General features: G+C 40.8%; 1 protein-coding gene and 1 long non-coding RNA gene across 2 annotated transcripts; one reads left to right on the top strand and one right to left on the bottom strand.

Annotated features, from left to right (window-relative positions):
• Positions 1-80: 80 nt before the first annotated feature.
• LOC107834581 (uncharacterized) lies at positions 81-20,132 on the bottom strand. The gene is made up of 3 exons (XR_001660377.1): positions 19,350-20,132; positions 11,801-11,806; positions 81-92 (listed from the first exon to the last, which is right to left on the bottom strand). It is a non-coding gene; the product is annotated as an uncharacterized LOC107834581 (long non-coding RNA).
• fgf8b (fibroblast growth factor 8b) lies at positions 14,254-22,089 on the top strand. The gene is made up of 5 exons (XM_007543032.2): positions 14,254-16,988; positions 17,103-17,139; positions 17,656-17,836; positions 20,066-20,172; positions 20,366-22,089. The coding sequence occupies exons 1-5, from the start codon at positions 16,930-16,932 to the stop codon at positions 20,660-20,662; spliced, it is 681 nt and encodes a 226-aa protein (XP_007543094.1). The 5' UTR covers positions 14,254-16,929; the 3' UTR covers positions 20,663-22,089.
• The last annotated feature ends 172 nt before the right edge of the window (positions 22,090-22,261 follow it).

Genomic DNA, 22,261 nt, shown 5'->3' on the forward strand with positions numbered 1-22,261 from the left:
GAGTCGACATTGAACTGCCTTCCTGTTGATCACAGGAAGGCAGTTCCTGTGATCAACAGGAGGCTGGACTCATGAGCTTGGAGTCTGGACTCCTTCATTATTCCTTTTGCACGATCCAATATTAGCTCTGGCAGCAGCACAGACTCTCACCGATTCGCTACCACCACCATGCTGACCAGCTGGTGACCAGCCGTCTCCGTTCATGGTGACGTAAACGATCCTTTGGTGGAGATGCAGCTATTCCAAAAGTTCACAGTTTATAACAAAAACATGACAGGAAGGTTAACATCACATGACTAAAAATCTATTGTTTTCTATTGACATTAATTTGCTGCTCGAAGGTTTAAAACGACTAAAAACTCACAAATCTGAAGATTGGTGGAGATATTAGCCGACTGGTGCTACAAGAAAGTGATAACTCCTGTCAGCAGTCTCCATGGTAAACACTGAACTTCATAAGAGCTGAACGAATGATTAAACCGTAAGCACATCTATCTGTGGATTTAGATTACTTAATGTGTTTGACATATTTGGTTTGTGAATGATGGCTTTATTCTCGACAATCGCATCAAAATTCATTGCTCAGCCTCAGTGAAGTCATTGTTGGCACATTGATTTATTTAAAATAACGTCCGGTGAAGCCAATGCTCATGACGGATATACAGCTTAAAGTGCAAACAGTAAAATGTCTCAAGTGCATTTTAAATCTAAGACCTCATATCTTGTTTTTAGTGTTTTCTTTGCTAAGTTTATATCATGTTTATACCACATCAGCTATTCCTCCAGACAATGAACATGTCAACTTTATGGCTTCAAAACGCCGCACAAAGCCTTAAAACTGTGATCCCATTAAGAGGTAAAATCTGGAACTGTTCAGCAGATGAAAGTTTGACTTTGCGAGCCCTCCGAGTATTTATTTCGTTTTATACCTCGACAAGCTTTAGTCTGTATTATTGGTAGTTATGGACCAGAAAATGGAATTCCCAGAAAAGTGACCCGAGGTGCTGTCACACCGCAGGAAATCTTACAAGTCATTTAATCTGTTTAAGACCCTTAACTTATTGTTTTTCTTTAAAAAGAAAGTTGAAAGTGGTTTGCAGACGAGGGAAACTTGTTTGACTTGTGTTTTTTTTTGTTTTGTTTTAAGAGAATGAATTTGTTTGCTACTGCTAAAGCTGTCAGCGTTGTTTTACAGTGTTTTTTTTATTATTACGTCTACTGAAAGAAAAAACATTAGCAATTACAAGGTAAGCTTGTTTAAAATTTTTATAATTATTAATTTCCTTAAAAAAATACGCACCTCTTTGTTTGCACTTTGTCACCTGCTTTAAAACGTTCAGCCCCCTTCATGGAGCAGGTCCAGTCTGACATCTCCATGACATCTGTCTAAGACTGTCTAGACCACAGTAATAACACATATAAATTCCTATAGTGAGTGGCATTCCCATTCGATGTAAACCGATCTGCTGTGTGCCTGCCAGGTCTGAGCAAACAAGATCACTGACACCATTTCTGCTGTACAATTTATTTGACGGAGTCAGTGGGTTTCATTGTTCTTTATCCTCATGCTTTTGTTCCTACGAGGCGAGTGAGTCCGGAGCAAATGTAAAACCCTTTGGAAGATTGAATCCTCCCGGAGTTAATTATGTTAATGCGCGAACTATCTAAATTTCCTACAAACACGCAGTAAGCTGAGTCACAGCTGTCATAATTAAACGGCCACGGTCCAGATGTACTGAGAAAGTGTGCTCCACAGATGTCAACTCCATGTTCGTAGATGTGTTATGAATGTGTCAAACGTCTAGTAAATGTGAGCATTTACCGTGACTTCTAAATTAAAAAGAACTTGAAACAAAGTGAAATCTGGTTTCTCGGCCATGTGGACGAACCTGGTTATTGGACTCAGATGTACGGGAGCTTAAGAGGAGAGCAGCCTGTTAGCGTACAGACAAACGGGAATGGACAGCTAAACCTGGGCTGGTGACAGACACAGAGTGTGATTACCTGCATACCAGCACCTCAGTAAGGTTTAGTGTCGTTATTTCCTGGTAACGACTCTGTAGCTAACAGCTAGCTAGCTGTTAGCTACTAGCTAACAGGCTGTTAAGCTAACAGCAGCCTGTTAGCGTAAAGACAGCTAAACCTGGCCTGATGACAGAAACAGAGTCTGATTACCTGCATACCAGCACCTCAGTAAGGTTTAGTGTCGTTACATTTATGTCCTGTTTATTTATGTTTGTGACAGAACAATTTGTGAGGCCATTTTACCTCCTGCTAAATCAATTCACAGGTGAAGCTGTGCTGAACTGAACTGTGGGCACATGCACGCGTTCACATTCATGTTTGGCACAAAACGCCACAACAGATCCAAATTAGTAATATTTGTCATTCTAACATACGGCTCAGTGAAAAATGAAGAGACCACTGTGCTGAACCCACTGAAACCCTCCTGGTTGTTCCACCACATGTAGATTTCTCATCTCTTCCTGAGTTAAAACATCAGTGTTGTTGCTTCTAAATCAATATGAAGTTGTTTTCTTCATCATCTTTTTCATTATTTTGACCATTTCTCATTTTCTGCAAATAAATGCTAAATTTTTGCTTGGAATTTCGGAGAAATGCTGTCAGTAGCTCATAGAATAAAAGAACAATGTTCAAACATTTACCAATAAAGAGTACAATCAGAAAAACTGATCATTTTAAGTGTTCCCTTAATTTTTTTCCAGAGCTGTATAACACTAAATGAAGCAAATAAAATATTCTTATATTGATGTATTTATTTAATTTTCTTTACAGAGACACACTCGAAATGGACAAATTAACGTGTAAAAGTTGAAAGCTTGTTTGCCCTTTCTGGACATCATGTTGTTATACTTTTTAATTTTGTCAAAATGTGTCGACGGTCTCTTTGGTTTAAAGTGGATCCATTAGGCAAAATTAACTTTTTGCATGTTTTTGAATTTCCATTTGGGTCTGTTTCTAAAAACAGTCCAAATGCTGGAAAAAAGAAGGAAAGAAAAAACCTGACGTTTTTTGGCAATAAGTTAATGTTTTTTAGTATCTGGAAAATTTGTCATTTCAGTAAAAGAACACCATTGCTGGCATCTCTGAGCTGTAAGCATCCTGTGTGTGAATGAGTGTTTCTCCCACCTTCTCCTTCTGCAGGGCGTGAAAGCCAGGATTGGATCCAGCTGGAGCTCATCAGGTGACAACCAGGGGCAACGTTTAGAAGACCGGCTTCCCTAAGGTGAACGCCAGATGACTCCCCTGAGGGATTCCTGGTTCCTCGTCTCCTCCTACCACTTGATTCCTTCCAGTCTCATTCCCGCTCCTCACACTTACCTGGATTCATTGTCACGTTCCACCTACCTGTCCACCTTTCCGTCGCTCTCCGTCGCTGTCCACCTTGGGAATAAACCGAGAAACAATCACCAGGCCTCCGCTAACCCGGCTACGTTGGTCTCAGCCTTGCAGATCTCAACTAATTTAATGTAAAGTTTATAAATTATCTTTGTCAGCTGCAATTCAGTCGTCAAGAATCAGTATTAATCGGTTGCATTTTGACAATAATTTCCACTGCTACTTGAGTAGAGGTAGCAAAGCACCAATCAGTTGTCATGTTTGATGAAGTCATGAAATCTGCACTCTACCAGAAACTTCTGCGGGAGAAGGTTTGACCATCCATTCGTGGCCTTAAACTCAATCGCACTTGAATCAGGCAGCAAAACAATGATCCAAAGAACGGCAGCAAATGGTAAATGTTCCGTACCTGTATACGATTGATTAAGTCCAGAGGACTACCAATTATCAGTACTGTTTGATGACAGTTGTTGCCATCAAGGGGACAATCAGTCGTTAGGCTTATGGAGCAATGACTGCAACTGCATTTTGAATTTCCTCAAGTTATGTTTGTTAAATGATCTGAAACAATGTGATAAAAATCAAAAACAGAAAAAAATGTGTGAGGTGCAAATACTTTTTCACAGCATTATATGTGCAAAGAACAAGTAAACATTTCCAAATAGCTCTTAAAGTCAAAGTATTTAGTTAACAGGCCCTATGCTCCTCTGAACATGACATTGCTTGACCGGCCCTTTCAGTGCTCAGTGGGAGACAAAGGGTTAAGTCCTCAGTCGGAGGAGATAGGAGCTGAAAGGAGCCCATGAATCCTGAAGTCCCTGCAGACCCAGCATGGTAAAATAATTAGGCTTACCTTTGAAGAGAACTAAACAAACACAACAGCACTCAACACCAGCCACGTCCTCTGCCGACTTTCTTCTTCGTCTGTTCCTCAAAGCGGCCTTTCCTTTCTCTGTTTCCTCGCTCTGCTACCTGCCATACCAAGCCAGTCGAGTCACCCTCCCTCCCACATCTCTCATCTTTTCATCTTACTCTGTTCTTCGAGATTTTGAAGTCTGGCAGTCTCTTTCTGTCTGCCGATTCTCTTGGGGAAGAAAGATAAAAATGGAGGGGGAAAAAAAGGAGCACGCAGTTCACGGATCAGTTTTTTACATCCTCTAAACTATGCTTTAAACTGCAAGAAGAACCAGCGCTGTAGGAATATTCAAACAGAAATCCCAAAGTGCTGACTTACTGTTAAATTCCCCGTTGTTAAGTGGCTTCTAAGACTCTGGACAAAACAGAGATTGTTTGATCTAATTCTTTTAAAAGCAACAAGTTTGAATCGCACCATTTTAAAACTTTTTCACGGAGGATTTTTGGTAGATTGTCTCAGAATTGCTATTACATTCTACATGACAGACGCTGCTAACTGCTTTATTATCCTTCATACAAAAAACTTATTGAAGTAATCAGGAAAATAAGTTGCTCTTACCTTTTAAATGTTACAAGTGAAAGTGCAAAGTCTTACCAAGTCTTATTATTATTATTATTGTGCAACATTAGGTTTACATTTTTATACTCCGAGGTGAGGGTTGTTGTCAAAGAGTAGGAGGAATTAGAGCCATTCTGCCACATTTAGTCAGATAGGAAAAAATATTCTTTCCTAAATAATGAAGCAAAATTTTGGTCAATAGATGTGGCGATTAAATCCATGTGGATTTCATTTCATAGTTGGTTATTTTTACTAATGGAACGGGAGTCAATGCAGTTCTTGCAACCCCTCAAACAGCAAGCTATGTCATCAGTACGACAACCACGGCAACTGTGCGAGTTGTTTGTGAGCATAAAGTTAATCATGTAAGAAAATTCTGCACATCAATTTTTATTTTTTGTGTGTTCTCTGTCCGTTCAAAATGTCTGCTGGTAGAATTAAGTACAGTTGGCAAGAAAACTCAGTGTCAGACATAATTCATCAAAATTATTTCTGATCAATAAACAAAAATCTGATCAGCAATTGTAAGAAGGCTCTGATTGCTGTGATGATGGTAATTTTTGACATACAAACGGATAATTTATTAGCAATTGTTAAACTGGCACTCGTTTTACACTGCTTTAGTCATCTTTTGAGTGACCGATTTCTTGGTTTAATGACAATAAATTCAAATATTAATCCAATCAGATGCATGAATAATTTGGGGCTTAAGTATCCAAAATTACATGTGGTGCTTAAGTATTTCTAGTAATACTGTTAAACAAATAAATCTGCGATACATGGACCTGTTTTAATATTTCTTTTACCGCCCTCATTAAAATTCACTGTACTCCAAATTACCTTTATGGGTTAATGCTAATAAAATGGCACATTATGTTGGGTTTTTAAGTAAAATAAGCTTGTTCAGAGAGAAACAAATAATACCAGGAACATATACCTGAAGAATAATCTCATTTGCCCAAAGGACAGATTGAACCCAGGAGACAGAATCAAAATGGCTTAAAATAGTTTAATCAAATCTTTTGTTGGGCAGTGAAGATAACATATAAATTAAGAATGAAGGAGGCGGAGAAAGGTGGACTCAAAGAGAAATAAGGGGGGGAAAGGAGCAAAGAGGCATACGGAGGCAGGATTCCCTGAAGACCACTGAATTTCCCTTCTTTCTTTTCTGCCTTTTTTTTCACAGTCCTCTCACTCCCAGCTCCACACAGCTGTTTTAGGGCCAGGGGCTTCTTTCTCCAGAGCCCAGATGAAAGAGCCGCCTTAAGCAGCCCTACAGGTAGGTCTGGTAAAGCCATTGCTCTGGCTGTCCACTGCCTAACGCATGAAATGAAAAAAATAAAAAAGGCAGAAAGAGTGGGGGGAGGGATTACACTAGAATGAGCAGAAAAATGAAGATAAACTTGAAAATGCACAGTTTGAACAAAGTGACAGAAAAAGAGCAACAATTTGTAAGAACGAACAGACGGGTGAGGAACTGTGAAGAGGCTACCTGATGTTGGGCACCAACCCCACGACGTTAACAATGTCCGCTCTCATTGACTTTGTTGGAGCATTTTCAATGCTACTTTCTACGTGTTTACAAGAGTAAACCGCGCTAAAGAGGGTGGGTAAGGCTTTAAATTCAGCAGAAAACATCCAAGATGTCTAAAAGGTAGCCTGCTCAGACTGAGCTAACGACAAGCTTTCTGCTGCAGCTTTGTTTTGCTGCACACAACTGCTCTCTCTCTCTCTCTCTCTCTCTCACACACACACTTCTTTCCATCCAGATGTCGATGGAGAAGCCACTGCAGGGCTTTTTGGTTTTCCAGCTAAATTACTTATATTTTTAAGTTCCATAAGTCTGAGTGTGTGATACTGTTATTGCTGGAGCACATAAAACAGCAGCTAAAAACTGAAAAACAGTGTCCGTGTGCTCGACAACTGGTAAAGAACTTCACCAGAACTTCTTTAATGTCACTGGGAACACCGCGCTCAAAGTCGTTATGCAAAACTGCGTCCCTTAATCACTTCTACACACCGAGGTCATTCCCAGACAGTCATTTCATCCAGTTAGAGACTTATTCAAGATCGCCGCTCAAACACGAATAGGTACTTCAGATGCAGCTTGAAACGCTGGATTTTCCAGCTTTTCTCAGTGCTACAATTTTCTCAGGCTCCGGCAGAGTGACACCACCCACACACAGTCTTCGCTAACCACCAGTGTGTGTGTGTGCGACTGGAGCGCTCCAGGTGATGTCTAACCTCTCCACCTTCCCACATTTATACAGCCTCATTTCTGTGGTATATCACAAAAACAGTTACTTTCCCCCTCCCAAAACTCTCATTTTGATGGCAAAATTTCAATACAAAGCGTGGTTTTGATTGAATGAAATCCAATTTGTTTATTGGCTAATTTCATTGAAGGACTAACTATTTATTTTTCTCATGCATACTTTATGGTGCTCAATATTTATACTCAATATTCGAACATGGGAGCTGACCAAAAACCCAATTTGGTCATAAAAATCCGTCAGAATTCTACTTGAACTTTTCTGGTGTTGACGACTCTAACAGAGCTTTGCTAATGTGGGAATCATGGTGGCTCTTCCTCGCAGCAGGAAGTCTCTGTGTTCCAGTCTTGACCAGAAGCGTTCTGACGAGGGTTCTCTCTGGGTACTCCGAGTTTCTCCCCCATCTAAAGAATATGTTAGGCTGATGAGAGACATGGTTGAAGTGTGAGACATGACGATTCAGGTTATCTGTTCATGTGTTAGCCTTGTGACTAGTGACCCATTCACTTCTTTATGCCAACAATTTCACTGATCAATCGGTGAAAAGCACATGGTACTAATTAATGCAAGATATATTTAGTGGCATGTGGCAAGTGGTGTTTCGAGACCGTACCTGGCTGTCTTAGGAGTGTGATCCTGCTGCAATTGGAAAACACTCAACCACCACCCAGATCTGCCAATCCAGGGTAACTACCCCCTTAAGGAAGTCCAGGTGAATCTCATCCACCACCAAGGCCTTGCTACCAAGAAGGTTTCTAATCACCTCAAGAGAGTTTGGGGACATAAGATCTCTACTGCAGATAAGATCTCTTCTTGCAGGACATTGGCGAAAGTTGCCTTGACTACCAAACTACCCATTCATGGAGACCAGTGGTGATGGAAGCATCAAACTGGAAAACTGTCAATGGCTCTTTACATTCTGTCATTCACTCCTTCACTCACACATTCACATACTGATGGTGGCAATCTTTTGGACAGTAACCACAGGCGCCTTGTGGCAGTCTGACAGAGGTGAGTCTGCCATGCACCAGCGCCACCAGGAGACACGATGGGTGAAGTGTCTTGCCGATGGACACAACAACATGGGTGGACAGAGTGGGGATCGAACTGGAAACCCACCGGTTGTGGAACAAACACAATAGAATTGCACCTTTTCATTTTTTTAATACACAAAACATCCATCCATTGTCTGTTCCTGCTTATCCTTACAGGGTAGTGGATGATGCCTTTCTCCACCAGTACGTGGGTGAGAGGAAGTGCACATCCTGGATAAGTCACACAGTCTATTCCCCATACCTGAGGGCAATTTTAGAGTCAACACATACCCTTACAGTCATGTTGGTGTACTGTGGAGAAAGCCAGATTACCCAGAGAGAACACACACACGTTTGGGAAGAAGATGCAAACTCCTTGTCCAACACCCCAGACAGGGATTCCAGACCCAATCCAAGATGCCCAATCCAAGATGGCAGTGCTTACTTCTGCATGCCATGGTTACAACATTATTTTTAAAAGACTGGAACTTACTTTTTATAACTGTCTAACGCTAACAAATATTTAAATTTACATGCTGTGGCGATAAGTTACTTTTGGGCAAAGAAGATGAGCAAATAAAATGAGATTAACAATCCTCAACTGTTCTCCTAAAATGAAAATATTAAAGGTAGGTCATAAAATATTGACAACTACTTAGAACTCCCAACCCAGCTATGAAAATGTATTGGACTAAAAAAAATTGAGTCTGTTTGCCTGTTAGATATGACAGTGAGGCAAAGTTTTAAAACTCGGTGAGCATTATATCAAAGAGCCAAAGTGTTTCAGGCTCATCGGTGCAGCCGTCTTCCACTTCCTCCTGCGCTAGAAACAAACTGTGACTTTCTGTGACGCTCTGGATGTGAGCCAGCACGCTCCCGGGCCAGCTCAAGGTAAATTGCTGTCGAGGTGATGCGGTTTGAGGCCCATTATGTGGTTCAGGTTGTTGCAACAAAGCAGCAGCGCATAATTACAACAGGTGGTTGGAGAGATTTTCTTCTCAAAAGCCACTGAGGTTTGGGCAAAGAGAAGGACTAGCAGGACACAGAGTGAATTACACCATCACACTCTTTCCTCCCAGCCTAACACACCCAAACTTACTATTTGCTTATTTTCTTTTACTTTTATTCACCATTTCCATTGACCCGGGAAACTAATAGCTGTGGTCTGCTCTGGGACTTTTTGTGTTCAACGATAGTCACGTGTAAGACTTTATGAACAAATTAGGATTCAAATGAGATAAACTAGGAGGCTAATAAAAAAAAAAAAACAAAAAAAACAATCTGGGGCAAAGCTTGGTCCTGTTTCAACTCTTCTCTTGAGGCGGCCAAAAAGCTTCTCGCTGGAGGATCCAGGCGGCCGACAGTTAGGTATGTAACAAAGCAAAGAGGGGGGAAATAATGATAGCTTTTGATCAGGTTTCAGCAGCAACCTTTCATGTTCAGTCTGGAGAATTTTAACTAAACTCTCCTGACAGGCCGCTCTTGCGTTTGCAGAGACTGAAGCTTTTCTAAATTATGAGTGGCTGTTGTCGATGACTGCTGAACAGAGGATTTGCACGGGGCGTGCAGAGCAGGACCAAATGTTTCCAGGCTGGTTTTAAAAACCGAGGTGTTAATGTGGGTCAGAGCCTGTTAGCGTCAAGTCAGTGCTGATTAACAGGATCGCACTAAGGTACAGTAGAATAAAGTGGAGAAACGTTTATGAAAGGTCGTTCAAGTGCTCTCCAAACAAATCCACTTTACTGCACTTTTAATCCCTTTGTAAAATAAGAAGGGCGCCGACACGGAAAACAAAAACAACTTTGTCAGTTTCTGCTTTTGTCACCTGATTATCGTACATAGCTAAAGTAAATGGAGTCAACAACTGAGTACAGGGATTTTGAATCTCAAAATGAAAGCTTACAATCATCCACATGTAAAAAAAAAAAAAAGAAAAAAGTGTGAAACGGAGCCTGTTTTATCCAGTATATTAGATTTGTTCCAATTTGGTATTTTCGCAGCATATTTATAACTATTCCAGTAAAGATGCTTCTTTGTTCCCAGGATGATTAAATATTTGATCTAGAGCTGTTCCTGCCTTCTTCTCAGCTAAATGACGTCCAATCTAAACCGGAAATGGACTGACTGGAAATGTTTTGGCCAGTCTTCAATATTGTAAATCTCTGACGATACTGAATTTAGTCCGTTCTGATTTCAATTTGTGTACAGATATTAACCTTTTAAATATATTTACATATATTGTGTTTTTGAAGAAATTAACTAATTTAATTGTAGACACAAAACTGTGAAACAAATCAGTGATTGACTCAGACATAGAGAGCTGTTTCTCTCTCTCTCTCTCTCTTTCTCTCTCTCTCTCTCTTTCTCTCTCTCTCTGCCTTTACTGTAAATCTCTAATCACCACGTTATTAAATACAGAAATGTGTACAAATAAAAAACAACTAAAAATTACAATATATTTTATTTACTCTTTTACAAGAAACTGACTTTCACTCCTCAAAACCCAGAAGTGCACCATAATTGTCACGTGTTTGAACATATCTTGTCAGAACATTGGAGAAAAATGCTTCAGCGTTTTGGAGATGTAAAAAAAATGTTAAATTATTCACTTTATCATCCAGGAACCTTAAGAAGCCCTACTATAAACAACAACTAACTATCAATTTAGGAACAAAAGATGACACCCGTTGTGACACAATGTTTATGCTAGAGAGAGCAGTAGGTGTTGCACAGCTCTGCAGTTTGGAGATTCCTAAATGCCAACATTTCTAAATCCTGCACGTTCCTTGAAAGAGCGACCCTATTGGTGCCGGACTGACTGAACGACGACATGCCTCTGCAGATGATACGGCGTCCTTTCTTGAAGCTTCTATAAACTTTATAGCTGATTTAATTTCTAAACACCTCGCTGACATTGACAGTCCCTGACTTTAAGCTCCACACAGACGAGTGCAGCTGTTTTTAAGTCCTGTCTTAGCTTAGAATTGAAGTTGACTGGTCAAAAAAGATTGGGTGTTTGGTTTAGCAATAAGAGCATGTTAGGGGCAAAGATGGCCAGCTGAGAGTCAGCCTTATTCCAATTATGATGTAGATTCACTGTCTGAACTCTACATCACATCACATCATCGTGACCGTCTGAATTTTAAAATCTGCTCAGGATTTTCTTCACACTTGACCTAAATGTGTGGGTTCCTGGCAGCAAATTAAAAGTCTGGGAATTGGAGTAACAATAGTTATCAGAATATTTATAAGCACTTTTAAAAATGTTCTGAGAAATGTCAGAGATTTAAGTCAGCAAAAGGCACCAGGAGTTTTCATGTGTTAAAAAATAGCCACACCTGCTAACTGTTAGGCAGAATTTGCGCAGCCTACACTGGCATATAAAATAGTCTGACTTAATATGCAGCTAAGAAAACAATAAATGTCATATTATCTCAAGTCTCAGTTGGTCTAACCCTAAAACAGAAAACATTTAATATGAAGCTGCAACAGTTCAGTTTCTGAAGAGATGATTAATCTAAAGTTTCCAGGTTTCTTTTGCCTAATTTCTTTGCATAATTTGCTTTTAGTCAGATAAGTGTGCGCTTTTGAAGTTTAATGGCGTTCACGTGGAATTTATTTCAAGATATTTTAATTGTTGCTTCAAACAGGATTAAAACAAAGTGCTGAACTGTTCCATATGGCCAATTCACTTGTTGCAGTGTCCCGCTGGAACTAATAAGCCAGTCCATTTTCACCCTTTAAGTCTCCAGCATGGGCCAAAATGACTGATTTACAGCTAAGATGTTGAACAAACTCTCATAATTATATATGTAATGTAATTTACTCTTATACTGCCTCTCCGTGCAGCAGTTTCCCATCATGTTCACACATGGAGGGTGAGAGCCTGCGTTTATAAAGCTTTACAAATCGGAGTCACAGGGACAATAATTGCATTTAAGGCTTGGCGTCTGCAGATCTCTGCTGTGATATTTTTGCCCTGATTAAGAAAAAAATGCATATTGTGACACATATGTTGCTAGAAATGTTTTGGTGTCATCACATTCTTGGATATTTAGCAGAAATAATGCCTTTTTTTTGTGCTTAGCAAATAATTTCTTGGATTTTGAATCGTGTACCAGTAACTGCATTCAGCTTTCCAGTGATATCAGAGAAAAAGTGTTTTCCCAACATCAGTTTTCTGTACTTGTTATGTCACTTGTCTGTTTAGGGAAAAAATTGGAGGGGTGCACCTCAAGGAAAGTGTTGCATGTAATATTCCTCTTTACTCATTAAGACCCGGTACAAAAGTGGGCACAGAAAATGACCAGATTGAGATCATTTCAGTGTAACAGTAAGCTAAAAGCGTTATTTCAAAATGTACAACAGAACGAGTATGTTGATCTGATACGTGGCGCATATCATTTTTATTTTTGACTCACTTTTTTACTGCAGTTTAGATTGTTTCATTATTATTTCATGTCACTTTTATGCAGATGACATTCAGGCTTACTGAATATACAGATGTACCCCTACTCAGGCAACACATTGGTCGTTTGACTTCTGCCATTTAGTCAAACTTAAGAAATCTTAATGTTTTTACCAGTCGATTTCTCAAAGTTACTAGCCTGGTAGAAACCAGCTCCATGTCCAAAGCTTTAAGGGTCGGAGAAACGACTGCTTCCTGGAGGTGTGGACTCTGTTACAGTTTTACATTTTACCCAATGGCTAATGTTTGGTGCCCTGTGACAGACTGGCGACCTGTCCAGGATGAACCCCGCCTCTCGCCCGGAACGTTAGCTGGAGATAGACACCAGCACCCCTCCTGACCCCACTAAGGGACAAGGGTGTAAAGAAAATGGATGGATGGATGGATGGATGGCTAATGTTTGGCTGTGACATAAGTAATGCACAAATTCAACTCTACACAGCTTACCAGAAATTGCCTGCACTGTAAGCAGCCATCCTCTGGGAAGAAAGAAGTGCCGAGCCACATGAGGCGGCTGTTGATGCCAATTCAATATTTGGAAGTGTGGCCAATACAGACTTTGTTCACTTCCTCCGCCACCATTGCTAAAACTACAGGCGGACTGCAATTGTAAAACAGCATCCATCATTCACAGCTTCTGTTCGCTGATTGGCCCGGTTGAAGTTCTACCGGAGAAATCCATTTCAATGGGAGAAAGTCCAGACAGAGCGCAGAAGAAAAAGTGAATCAAGCTGATAATAGGAAGGCTACAAAATTACTAGTCTAAATTGTTTGCTCTATTAAAAAAAATCTTTCCAAACAAATAAGTTTGTTGCGAAAACATTCATTCTTCTTATTTCCCTTTGCACTTTCACATACATCAACAACAAAAAAATCCAGAACTGCGGAGCGAGACTCTTTAACTGGAAGAAGCAGAAGAGCTTATGACGCTCCTGTTTTAATGTCTTTACATTGGCTTACCGGTTCATTTTACAGTTAATGTTAGAATCTTGACTTTAACTTTCGAGACTCTGCATGCGAGGTCAAGCACCTTCCTATTTTACTTAACTGTCAAAGACAAAGACACTCTCCAAGTGGAGGCCTTCAAACCAAACTCTAATCATAGTCCTAAGCATAAAAACCCAAAGTGATCGCTCTCTCCAGACAGCAGCACATCGACTGTTGAATGATTTTCCTTTGTTTTTACGCTGTCTTGAAGACACTCTTAATTTGAAGGGATTTTTCTTTGAAACTTGGTTGAATATCACTTTAAATTTCCATTTTATCTTTATCATTGAACTGTTTTTTTTTTGTCTTCTAAATTACACTTCAATATTTACTCTCTTTTTCATTAAAGAACTTTGTGATTTACATCTTTGTAAGGTGCCATGTACATAAAAGGCATTAATTACTCGCTGACAGTTATTTACAGCATTGTTGTGCAAACATGCAGCGGTCATCGTCCGCTTAAAGGAAACCCTGCACCTCTGTTGTCACGAAGAATAATTACGGTTTAACTGCATGATGTATCGTATGAAGCCGTGCTGCGAAAGTAGCACTTGAGGCCCCGGACGAGGTTTTCAGGCTCAAACCCGAGGCCGAAAGCAGTCGTTGAGGGGTGTTTGTGAGTGAGAGAGCATGTGTATTCATGTGAAAAAAGGCTTCGGATGTTATGTGAAAACCATTGTGCTTCATGCGTTCACATGGAATACGTATTACTTAAATATGTAGGATGAAAAAAAGTATGTCGGGGTCCTATCCTGAGGGACCTCCCCCCCTCAAACAACCTCTAACCTGCAGTAAGGGAATAACTTAATGTAACTGTAGATTTTCTTAAGTACATGCCAGGGAATTTTTCCATGTGCTGATAGAAAACAAAGTGTTCTGCGATTCTGTACTTGAATGAGATTAATGTGATTGGGAATAATGGCTGGTTATGTTTTTTATTATTATTTTTATCTAATCTGCCTTTAAACACAGAAAAAGCAGAATGTGTCTTAGATTCACTACATGTCTATCATGTGCATGTCCACTGAAAACATCACGTATTTCAATAATTTATTTCAAAATTGTGGAATCAGTAGATTCCTTACACAGAGGGTGGTACAAGTCAGGTGTTCACATGTTGTCACTTTAGATGAAACTCAGTTTTTCATGTAGAAAAAGCATTATGCAAAAAAAAAACAAAAAAACTGAAAAGTCATGCTATACGGCCATGTTTGAAATATTTCGTAGTTGAAATGAAGAACCCAAAGGTCACGCATAGGCACAAAAAGGAACCGATGAGCAACACTGGGAAAAAGAATGGCATTGCAATAGAAGAGATACGGCAAAGGGGCGAGTGAGCAGAGGAGCATTTATTCTGAGGAGGGTGATTAATGGGACCAGCATCAGGTGAGTCGAATTAATACAAAAGTCTCGAAGCCGTTGAGAAGCATGAACCAAGCAATTAAGTGCCGATGGCTCAAAACGGCCATTACCAAGACACACAGGTGATGTAACATGAACAAAGGAACGACACCGATATCTAAATAGAGGCATTTGTAGACACTAGGATCTACTAAAATGCAAAATCCAAAGAGAGAAGGAATTCAACACAAAAGTAACATAGCAGAACCAAACTCCTTCCATGTCGTGATAGAGATACGGCCTATACAATGACAAGAAAGACTGTCGACTTGTCCAGCAGACAGCCATCAGCACCCTCCACAAGGCAGATAAGCCACAAAAAGTTATTGCTAAAGACGTGGCAGATCATAGACATCCAAGCATAGAAAGTTGAGAGGAAGGAAAAAGTGTTGTAGAAAAAGAACTTGAGAAACTATAATTGGCCTCATGGTTAGCCACTAATGAACTCAAGATCAACTCAGAAGCATCTTAAACAGAAAAAGAACTGCATATGCTCATTAGTCCAAAGCGGCCGCATTTTATTCCTAAATCGAGGTTTGAGAGTGTTAAAGGAAAAACAGTGGAGAGGCACAAAATCCAGGTCGTCCGACGTCCGGTGGGAAGCTTCCGAAGCCAGCGGATGACTTGAGCAGCCGTGTCATCCGCTGGTTTTGGTTCACGGTGTTTCATCAGGTAAAGGCAGAGCAGTCGGCTACCAGGAAACACGTCAGGCTTTCCTCTTCTGAGCAGCTTTATGGAGACACTAAATTTATTTTCCTGCAGGACCTGCTCACACAGCCAAAAGCACTAACACCTGCTTTGATGACGGTGCTATCACTGTGCTTGAACAGCCACCAATGGCACAACAACGCTGCAATGTTACATTGCATTAAGGCAGTAATTCCACTGACAAGAGCTCGGGCCAAATACTTTTTCTTTTTTTTTCTTTTTTGGAAGGACATTTTGGATGAAAATAATTATTTTATTGGACTAATGTGATGTTGTAATTCCCTGTGTTTTTGACAATAACTTGAAACACATAAATCTGCTTGAAACACGTCCATATATGAGTTTCACTTTTTCTAAAACTGACTTTCTGAAATGAATTCACTTTTCGATCACACTCCACTTTTACTGAGATGCACCTGTACAGATGAACGAGTCCCTCCGTATGAATCGGTGAAGGATTCGCACGCAGATCGTTGCAGGCTTGAGCGTCCTAACAAGGATTCAGTTTCATCTTGGCTCCAGTCTGAACGCTCCGCCTGCTCTCGCCGAGGATATTGACTTTCCCGCAAGTTAAAGTATTTAAATGTAGAGTGAGACAGATGCTGTATGTGGACTGGAGGCGACCGCAAAAAAAAAAGGAAAAAAAAAAGAAAAAAGAAAAGAAGGAACACGCGTGTGGGTGGAAGACTGGGGACGCAGGGACTTTACAACCCGCACGTATAGATTGACAGCGGAGGCAACTTTGTTTGCCACATTTTAAGGAGATGCGCGCATCATCTTTCCTCACAAATGACCGCACTCTTCAGGGGGAAAAAAGCATCTTTTCCATGACGCGCAGAAATCCGTTCGTGAAACCAACGATCGCCACTCTTCGAGAGCGATAGAGGGATTAATTTCTACTTTAAAAAAAAAAAAACGTTTCATTGTTTGAACAACTTGAATGAGTCAAAGAGGATTTGATGGAGGAGCTGGGGTGACAGCGACGCTCTTCACAAGACTTCGCTTTTCGGATTAGCGTCGCAGCGCCTTCTAAATCTTCCAGACGTTCCCCTCCTGACTGCGGACAGGACCTGCGTCGGGACTCCTGACAGTTCTGGATCTCTTAATTGTCATGGGTTTGGCTTTCGGTGCGCAACAAGGAGGTTGATTCAAACCAAACCGAAGGCACCCATCTACGGGAATGGTATTTCTGAGGGCATCCAACGCCGAATCAGCGAAGTATTCATGAAGCAATATTTGAACTATTACAGGATGAGGCTGAGAACATCGAGGTTAGGTTATCTGTAAGTGTTGGAGCCGCTAGCAGATTCTAACATGCTTTTTTTTTCCGTTGGTGCAAAAAAAAAAAAACAAAACAGTTATTTTATCTTTTATTTTATTTGCTGTTTATGCCACAGGTTTCTCCAGTTCGCGGCGCTTTGCTTTTACGCACAGGTAACTCCCACTTCCAGTTCAATAAATAAATAAATAAAAATCATGCTGCATAAAGTTGTTATTAATTTGAGTAAAACTTAAAAAGATACCTGGCCGATGACTTAACGGCAAGTAGCAACTCCCTTCAACAGGCTGCAGTAACAATGAAAACATTTTATTATGAGCGCTATGGCTGTTGGCAACTATTCAAACATCTTGAAAAATGTTAAGCTGCAGCCTAAAAGGTAATTGTTAAAACATATGTGGCTGCAGGACGGTTGAAATGATGAGGGCGGAAAAAAAAGAGAAAAGAGCACAAGGAGGTGGGGGGGAATAAGAAGTCATGAAAAGGTGAAAGATCATCGGTGGTAAAAAAAAATAAAAAAATAAAATACAGCCTATCAGAGTGAACGCGTCTCCAAAAACAGGCCACCCATAAATCAATGTTAGACCGCAAGAGTGATGCAGCTATCGGCATAAAATAAGTACATAATAATAATTCTGCGATATGACATATGTTTCATATTTTCTCGGTAGGACACTGTGCAGTCGTCTCCTAATTTCAAGCAGCACGTCACCGAACAGAGCCGGCTGTCGGACCGCATGAGCCGCAGACTGACCCGAACCTACCAGCTGTACAGCCGAACCAGTGGGAAGCACGTCCAGGTCCTGGCTAACAAGCGGGTCAATGCTAACGGGGACGACGGCGCGGTGCACGGTAGGCAGAAACGCTATATAATGATGACCAGTCGGACGACATGTGTGTATTGTTACATCAACTTTGTACTGATAAATCCTCGTTTAATAACACGGTGATGTGTGTGTGTGTGTGTGTGTGTGTGTGCGTGCGTGCGTGTGTGTGTGTGTGTTGTTGTTGTTTTTTTGGCAGAAAAATTAAGGTGAATATTCTCTCCGGTAATTTTTTTCTTTTTTTTTTTTTTAAATGCAGCTTCGTAAAGAAGAATCATTAATGTACATCAAAGTAAACAGCGGGTTGGTCCCTTAGTGCAAGGCATCTTTTCAAACAATAAAAATGTAAACAATAAAACAATAAAAACTTAGAGTTAAGAGTTGCATTAAATTAATGAATGAAAGTCCTCTCTTTATGGACAAACTGTGTTAATCCTTAAATGAAGATTTGTCCTTGAAGTCAGCTGAGTTTTTCTATCTTTCTTTTTTTTTGTTTGTTTTTTTTGTTTTTTGGTACGTAGAGCAGGTCTGAGACATAAGCAAACTGAGCTCCTGCTTTTTGCCCCCAGGCCAACAGGGGGCCTCCAAGAGCTTTTGAATTTTCACATTACTCATCATTATGAATGTCAAACAATTATGACTGTAGCCATATTGATCATTCATTTGCTTTGCATAAAATCGTCCCAATAATTTTAGATTTGTGGATTAAAAGAAGAGTCTTTTCATTTTCTAGAATGATACATTTTATTTTAGAAATTATTTAAAGCAATAAACATTCTTTGTGTTTGTTTGTTTGTTTGTTTTTTCTCACTTGGCAGCTTAAACAATAGAAGAAACAACTCATTAGTTTCACCCATATTTAAGACAATTTTCTTTACTACTTTAGAACAACATTTTATGATACTGTTATACAACAGGGCACATCTAAGATGGTTAACAAATAATTACAGAACAAATTGTTAATTATGATGAATGCAGCTCATAAACCATTAAGAAGTGGCTAGAGCACATCAGCGAAGAGCCAGAGAGGAGACAAATGATGCCCAGGGGGGGAGTATTTAACTGGACGCTACTGTACAAAACTTTTTTTTTATTTTTATTTTTATTGCGAAGCCTAAAACTTGTCGTCTTAACTTCTATTACCGCTGGATTTTTATAGATGCTTTAAGGCTACCTTTCCTAGTCCAGTGTGTCAATATTACAGTCATAAACAGTTATTTAATTATCACTTTGCTTCACCATTTCACACATTTTTAAAATGTTTTTTTTTCCCCAGTCTGCTACTTTGATGTGTTTATAAACGACCTACTCAGACTTGTTTAATAGAGAGACTGTAGATCATGAAAAGGTGAAAAGTAACAGGAAAGTACAGTTAAAGGACGTCTCAGCATTTGATGTCTAAATATAAGACATTAGTGACATTTTCTCCCACTAAAAAAAAAAGTAACTAATGTACCTTTAATGCTCATTAATAGTTTATTAATAATTTGCTTTTCATTTGACAGCACTGCATGTGGGAGCCTTATTGTAAAAAAAAAAACTTGACTGCCAGCTCAACTAGTTCAGAGAAAATAATAATATTTGAAAAAGGTACAAAAGATCATGCAAGGCTAAGCATGATTTTAACAGCGGGTTGGTCCCTTATTAAATTCCACACAGGGTCTGACAGAAACCCTGGCCTGGCTCTGCTTCCACCCATCTCCCCTCCTCCATCCTCCCACCTGCTCTCTCCTACCCACTTCGACTTTATGGGTAATTTTCATTGCCTTGCAAGTCGATGCTTGACTCAGTTTATAAGCACTGGTTAAAGTTCGCATCTTTCTCTTCACTTGTCTCCTTCGTGTACTTTTTAAGCCTTCCTCAGGCTCACAGAGACAGAGGTCAGCAGCCCCGCTCGTTTCGGCTGCACCCTCGGGGTGGGAGTCGCTCCCATAAACCCAGACCGCTGCACCGCTGCTTGTGGTCGTGTCCCTCTGACCACAGCATTTCTCACTGTCCTCTATCCCCGTCTGAGCTGGCCCACAGAGCACAGAGCCTGACGGGCCCTCGGCATCAGCCAAGGCCATGTGAAATCGCTGTCATTTGATGCTATTTTGGAAGCCCTTGATGCTGCTCGTTAAAGGCGGGCTGCTGGATCACGGCAGATAAAGAGGGGATTCATGTCGTTTTAACAACTTGGGCTGAGCAGCATCATTTTAACAGTCTGCTGCTTCATTTGTATCACGCTCATCTTGTCATCTTGTTTTTGTCTGTGCAGCTAAGCTGGAAGTGGAGACGGATTCCTTTGGGAGTCGCATTCGGATCAAAGGGGTGAAGACGGGATACTACATTTGCATGAACAAGAGAGGGAAGCTGATTGGCAAGGTGGCTCGGTCTTAATGAAGCGACACGTTGAATGCTTTTTTCTTTTACTGTGGCTCTTTACACGTCGATGGCACGCACGTAAAACCACCCAGCGAAAGCGTGTGGAAGCAAAAGATGACGTTTCAGATCTCCCTAAAAAGAACAAAAACAAAAAAAAAGCTCAACCTCTCCGCTTTTTTTCTTTCCTCCCCAGCGAAAAGGACGAGGCAAGGACTGCATCTTCACCGAGATCGTCCTGGAGAACAACTATACAGCCCTGCAGAACGCCAAGTACGAGGGCTGGTACATGGCCTTCACGCGCAAGGGCCGCCCGAGGAAGGCCTCGAAGACCAAGCAGCACCAGAGGGAGGCCCACTTCATGAAGCGTCTTCCGAGGGGCCACTTGCTGAGCGACAGGAGGCCGTTCGACGTCCTCCCTCTGCCCGTCCCCGTGCAGCCTCTCAGCAGGCGGACTAAACATTCCCATCACCAGCGCTCTGGGGGACGCTGAGGACCGAAACCACTGAAGAGGAACAACACAGAAGAACCACTTCAAGAGAAAGCATAGTGTGAACTCAAGTGCCCACACACTTTTTTTTTTTTTTTTAATTTGCCTCATTTCTGGACTTCTTACACACTTCTTGGTTACTGGGTTTTATGTAAACTATCTAATCTGCTAGTTATTTACAGACTGTAGCGAGATTTCCCCCCCTATCTTTGGCTATTAAATCAGGGCATTTTACGATCTGGAGAGCTCAAAAAAAAAACAACAAAAAAAAAAGAAATCTCATAAAGGGTTAGACGTTAGCCAGCACAGCATTGAAAAGAATGTTAAAAAGTGAAGCTAGACGTGGCAGCTATCTGTGGTTACAGCATCTCTCAGTCGACGTGCTCTCTCGGAGAATTTTGTAACCCGTTTTGTTTTTCTACGTATACGGATATATTTTTACTGTAAAAATGTAAATTACATCAAATGATGGATATATTTATTGTAGAGTGTATATTAAAACCACTAAAGAGTTTCGTAAGCTGCTTGTGTGCTCTCTTGTGGTTGTTTTCCAAACTAGAAGCTAGCATACCAACCAGCCCCCTCCACGCCCTCAAAAAAGAAAAAAAAGTTGTTGTTTTTTCCTTCGTCTTCTTCAAGCTGAAAACCTAGATAACTGAGGGGCAATATCTGTGACAGGCTACTGAATTCAATGTGCTCAGCAAGTGAGACTTGGGCCTGAATGGTCTGAGCTATGCATTAAAAGCGATGAGGTCAGCCCACCATTTTGGCTCAAACAAAGGTTACCACCATGTAGTTGCATTTCTCACGATCGCACACCGTAACCCTCTGATCAAATGGGCCCTTTGTGGGACCTCATATAAAAGGGCATGTTATACAATAGTGGGTTCGAATAATAACACGAGGAGGGGTCAGTTATCAAAAAGAAGCCAGTCACACAGGGGGAGGGGTGGCGGAGAGGAAGCTGAGGGGAGGCAGGGGACGGGGGGGGTGGGGGGGGGAGCACCAGGGCTTGTGTGGCAAACTGTGGCATCAACTGAAAGAGGGGGAATGGCTGGGAAGAGGCATTCGGGAATGAAAGGGAGGCAAGAAAGAAACCCTCTTCCCAGAAGCAGTTGAGCATGACCGTCAAAGGCCAAATGACAGGGGAGAGGAAGACCCTAAACAGAGGAGTTGGGCTTCTCTCACCAAGCATGAGCTGGATGTCAAATTCGTTAAGTTTGTGCCTCTCATTGCAGGACCATGGACTTTTTGCCCCACTTTCTGTCTACTTACAACCACAAACTATAACCTATTTAAGTGGTATTCTGTGTGGCAGACTATTTATTTCAACTCAATATTTAAAAAAAAACAAAAAAAACTGGACCATCCCCTGATGAAATGGGATCAAATGCTGTTTTGTCACTTCGGGGTTTGACAAAGAAGAAGAAAAAAGTTCCTTCCCCAACAGAATTCCCAAAACAACAAGACTGGCTGGTTTAAATGTTTTTTTGTGTCCTGTCCTTTCCATCTGGAAGAAGACAAAGCACAATGGTGAGAGAGGACCTGTGGTTTTGTCTCTGTTTTTTGCACTTGCTTTCTGGGTTTGGACAAGCAGCGAAA

This window comes from Poecilia formosa, unplaced genomic scaffold, assembly GCF_000485575.1.
Source record: "Poecilia formosa unplaced genomic scaffold, Poecilia_formosa-5.1.2 Scaffold11, whole genome shotgun sequence".
Taxonomy (NCBI): Eukaryota; Metazoa; Chordata; class Actinopteri; order Cyprinodontiformes; family Poeciliidae; genus Poecilia; species Poecilia formosa.

Coding starts and splice junctions, on each gene's coding strand:
- fgf8b (XM_007543032.2), top strand. CDS start 16,930: ATGAAGCAATATTTGAACTATTACAGGATGAGGCTGAGAACATCGAGG. Junction 17,837..20,065: donor GGACGACGGCGCGGTGCACG/GTAGGCAGAAAC, acceptor TTGTCTGTGCAG/CTAAGCTGGAAGTGGAGACG. Junction 20,173..20,365: donor GAGGGAAGCTGATTGGCAAG/GTGGCTCGGTCT, acceptor TTTCCTCCCCAG/CGAAAAGGACGAGGCAAGGA.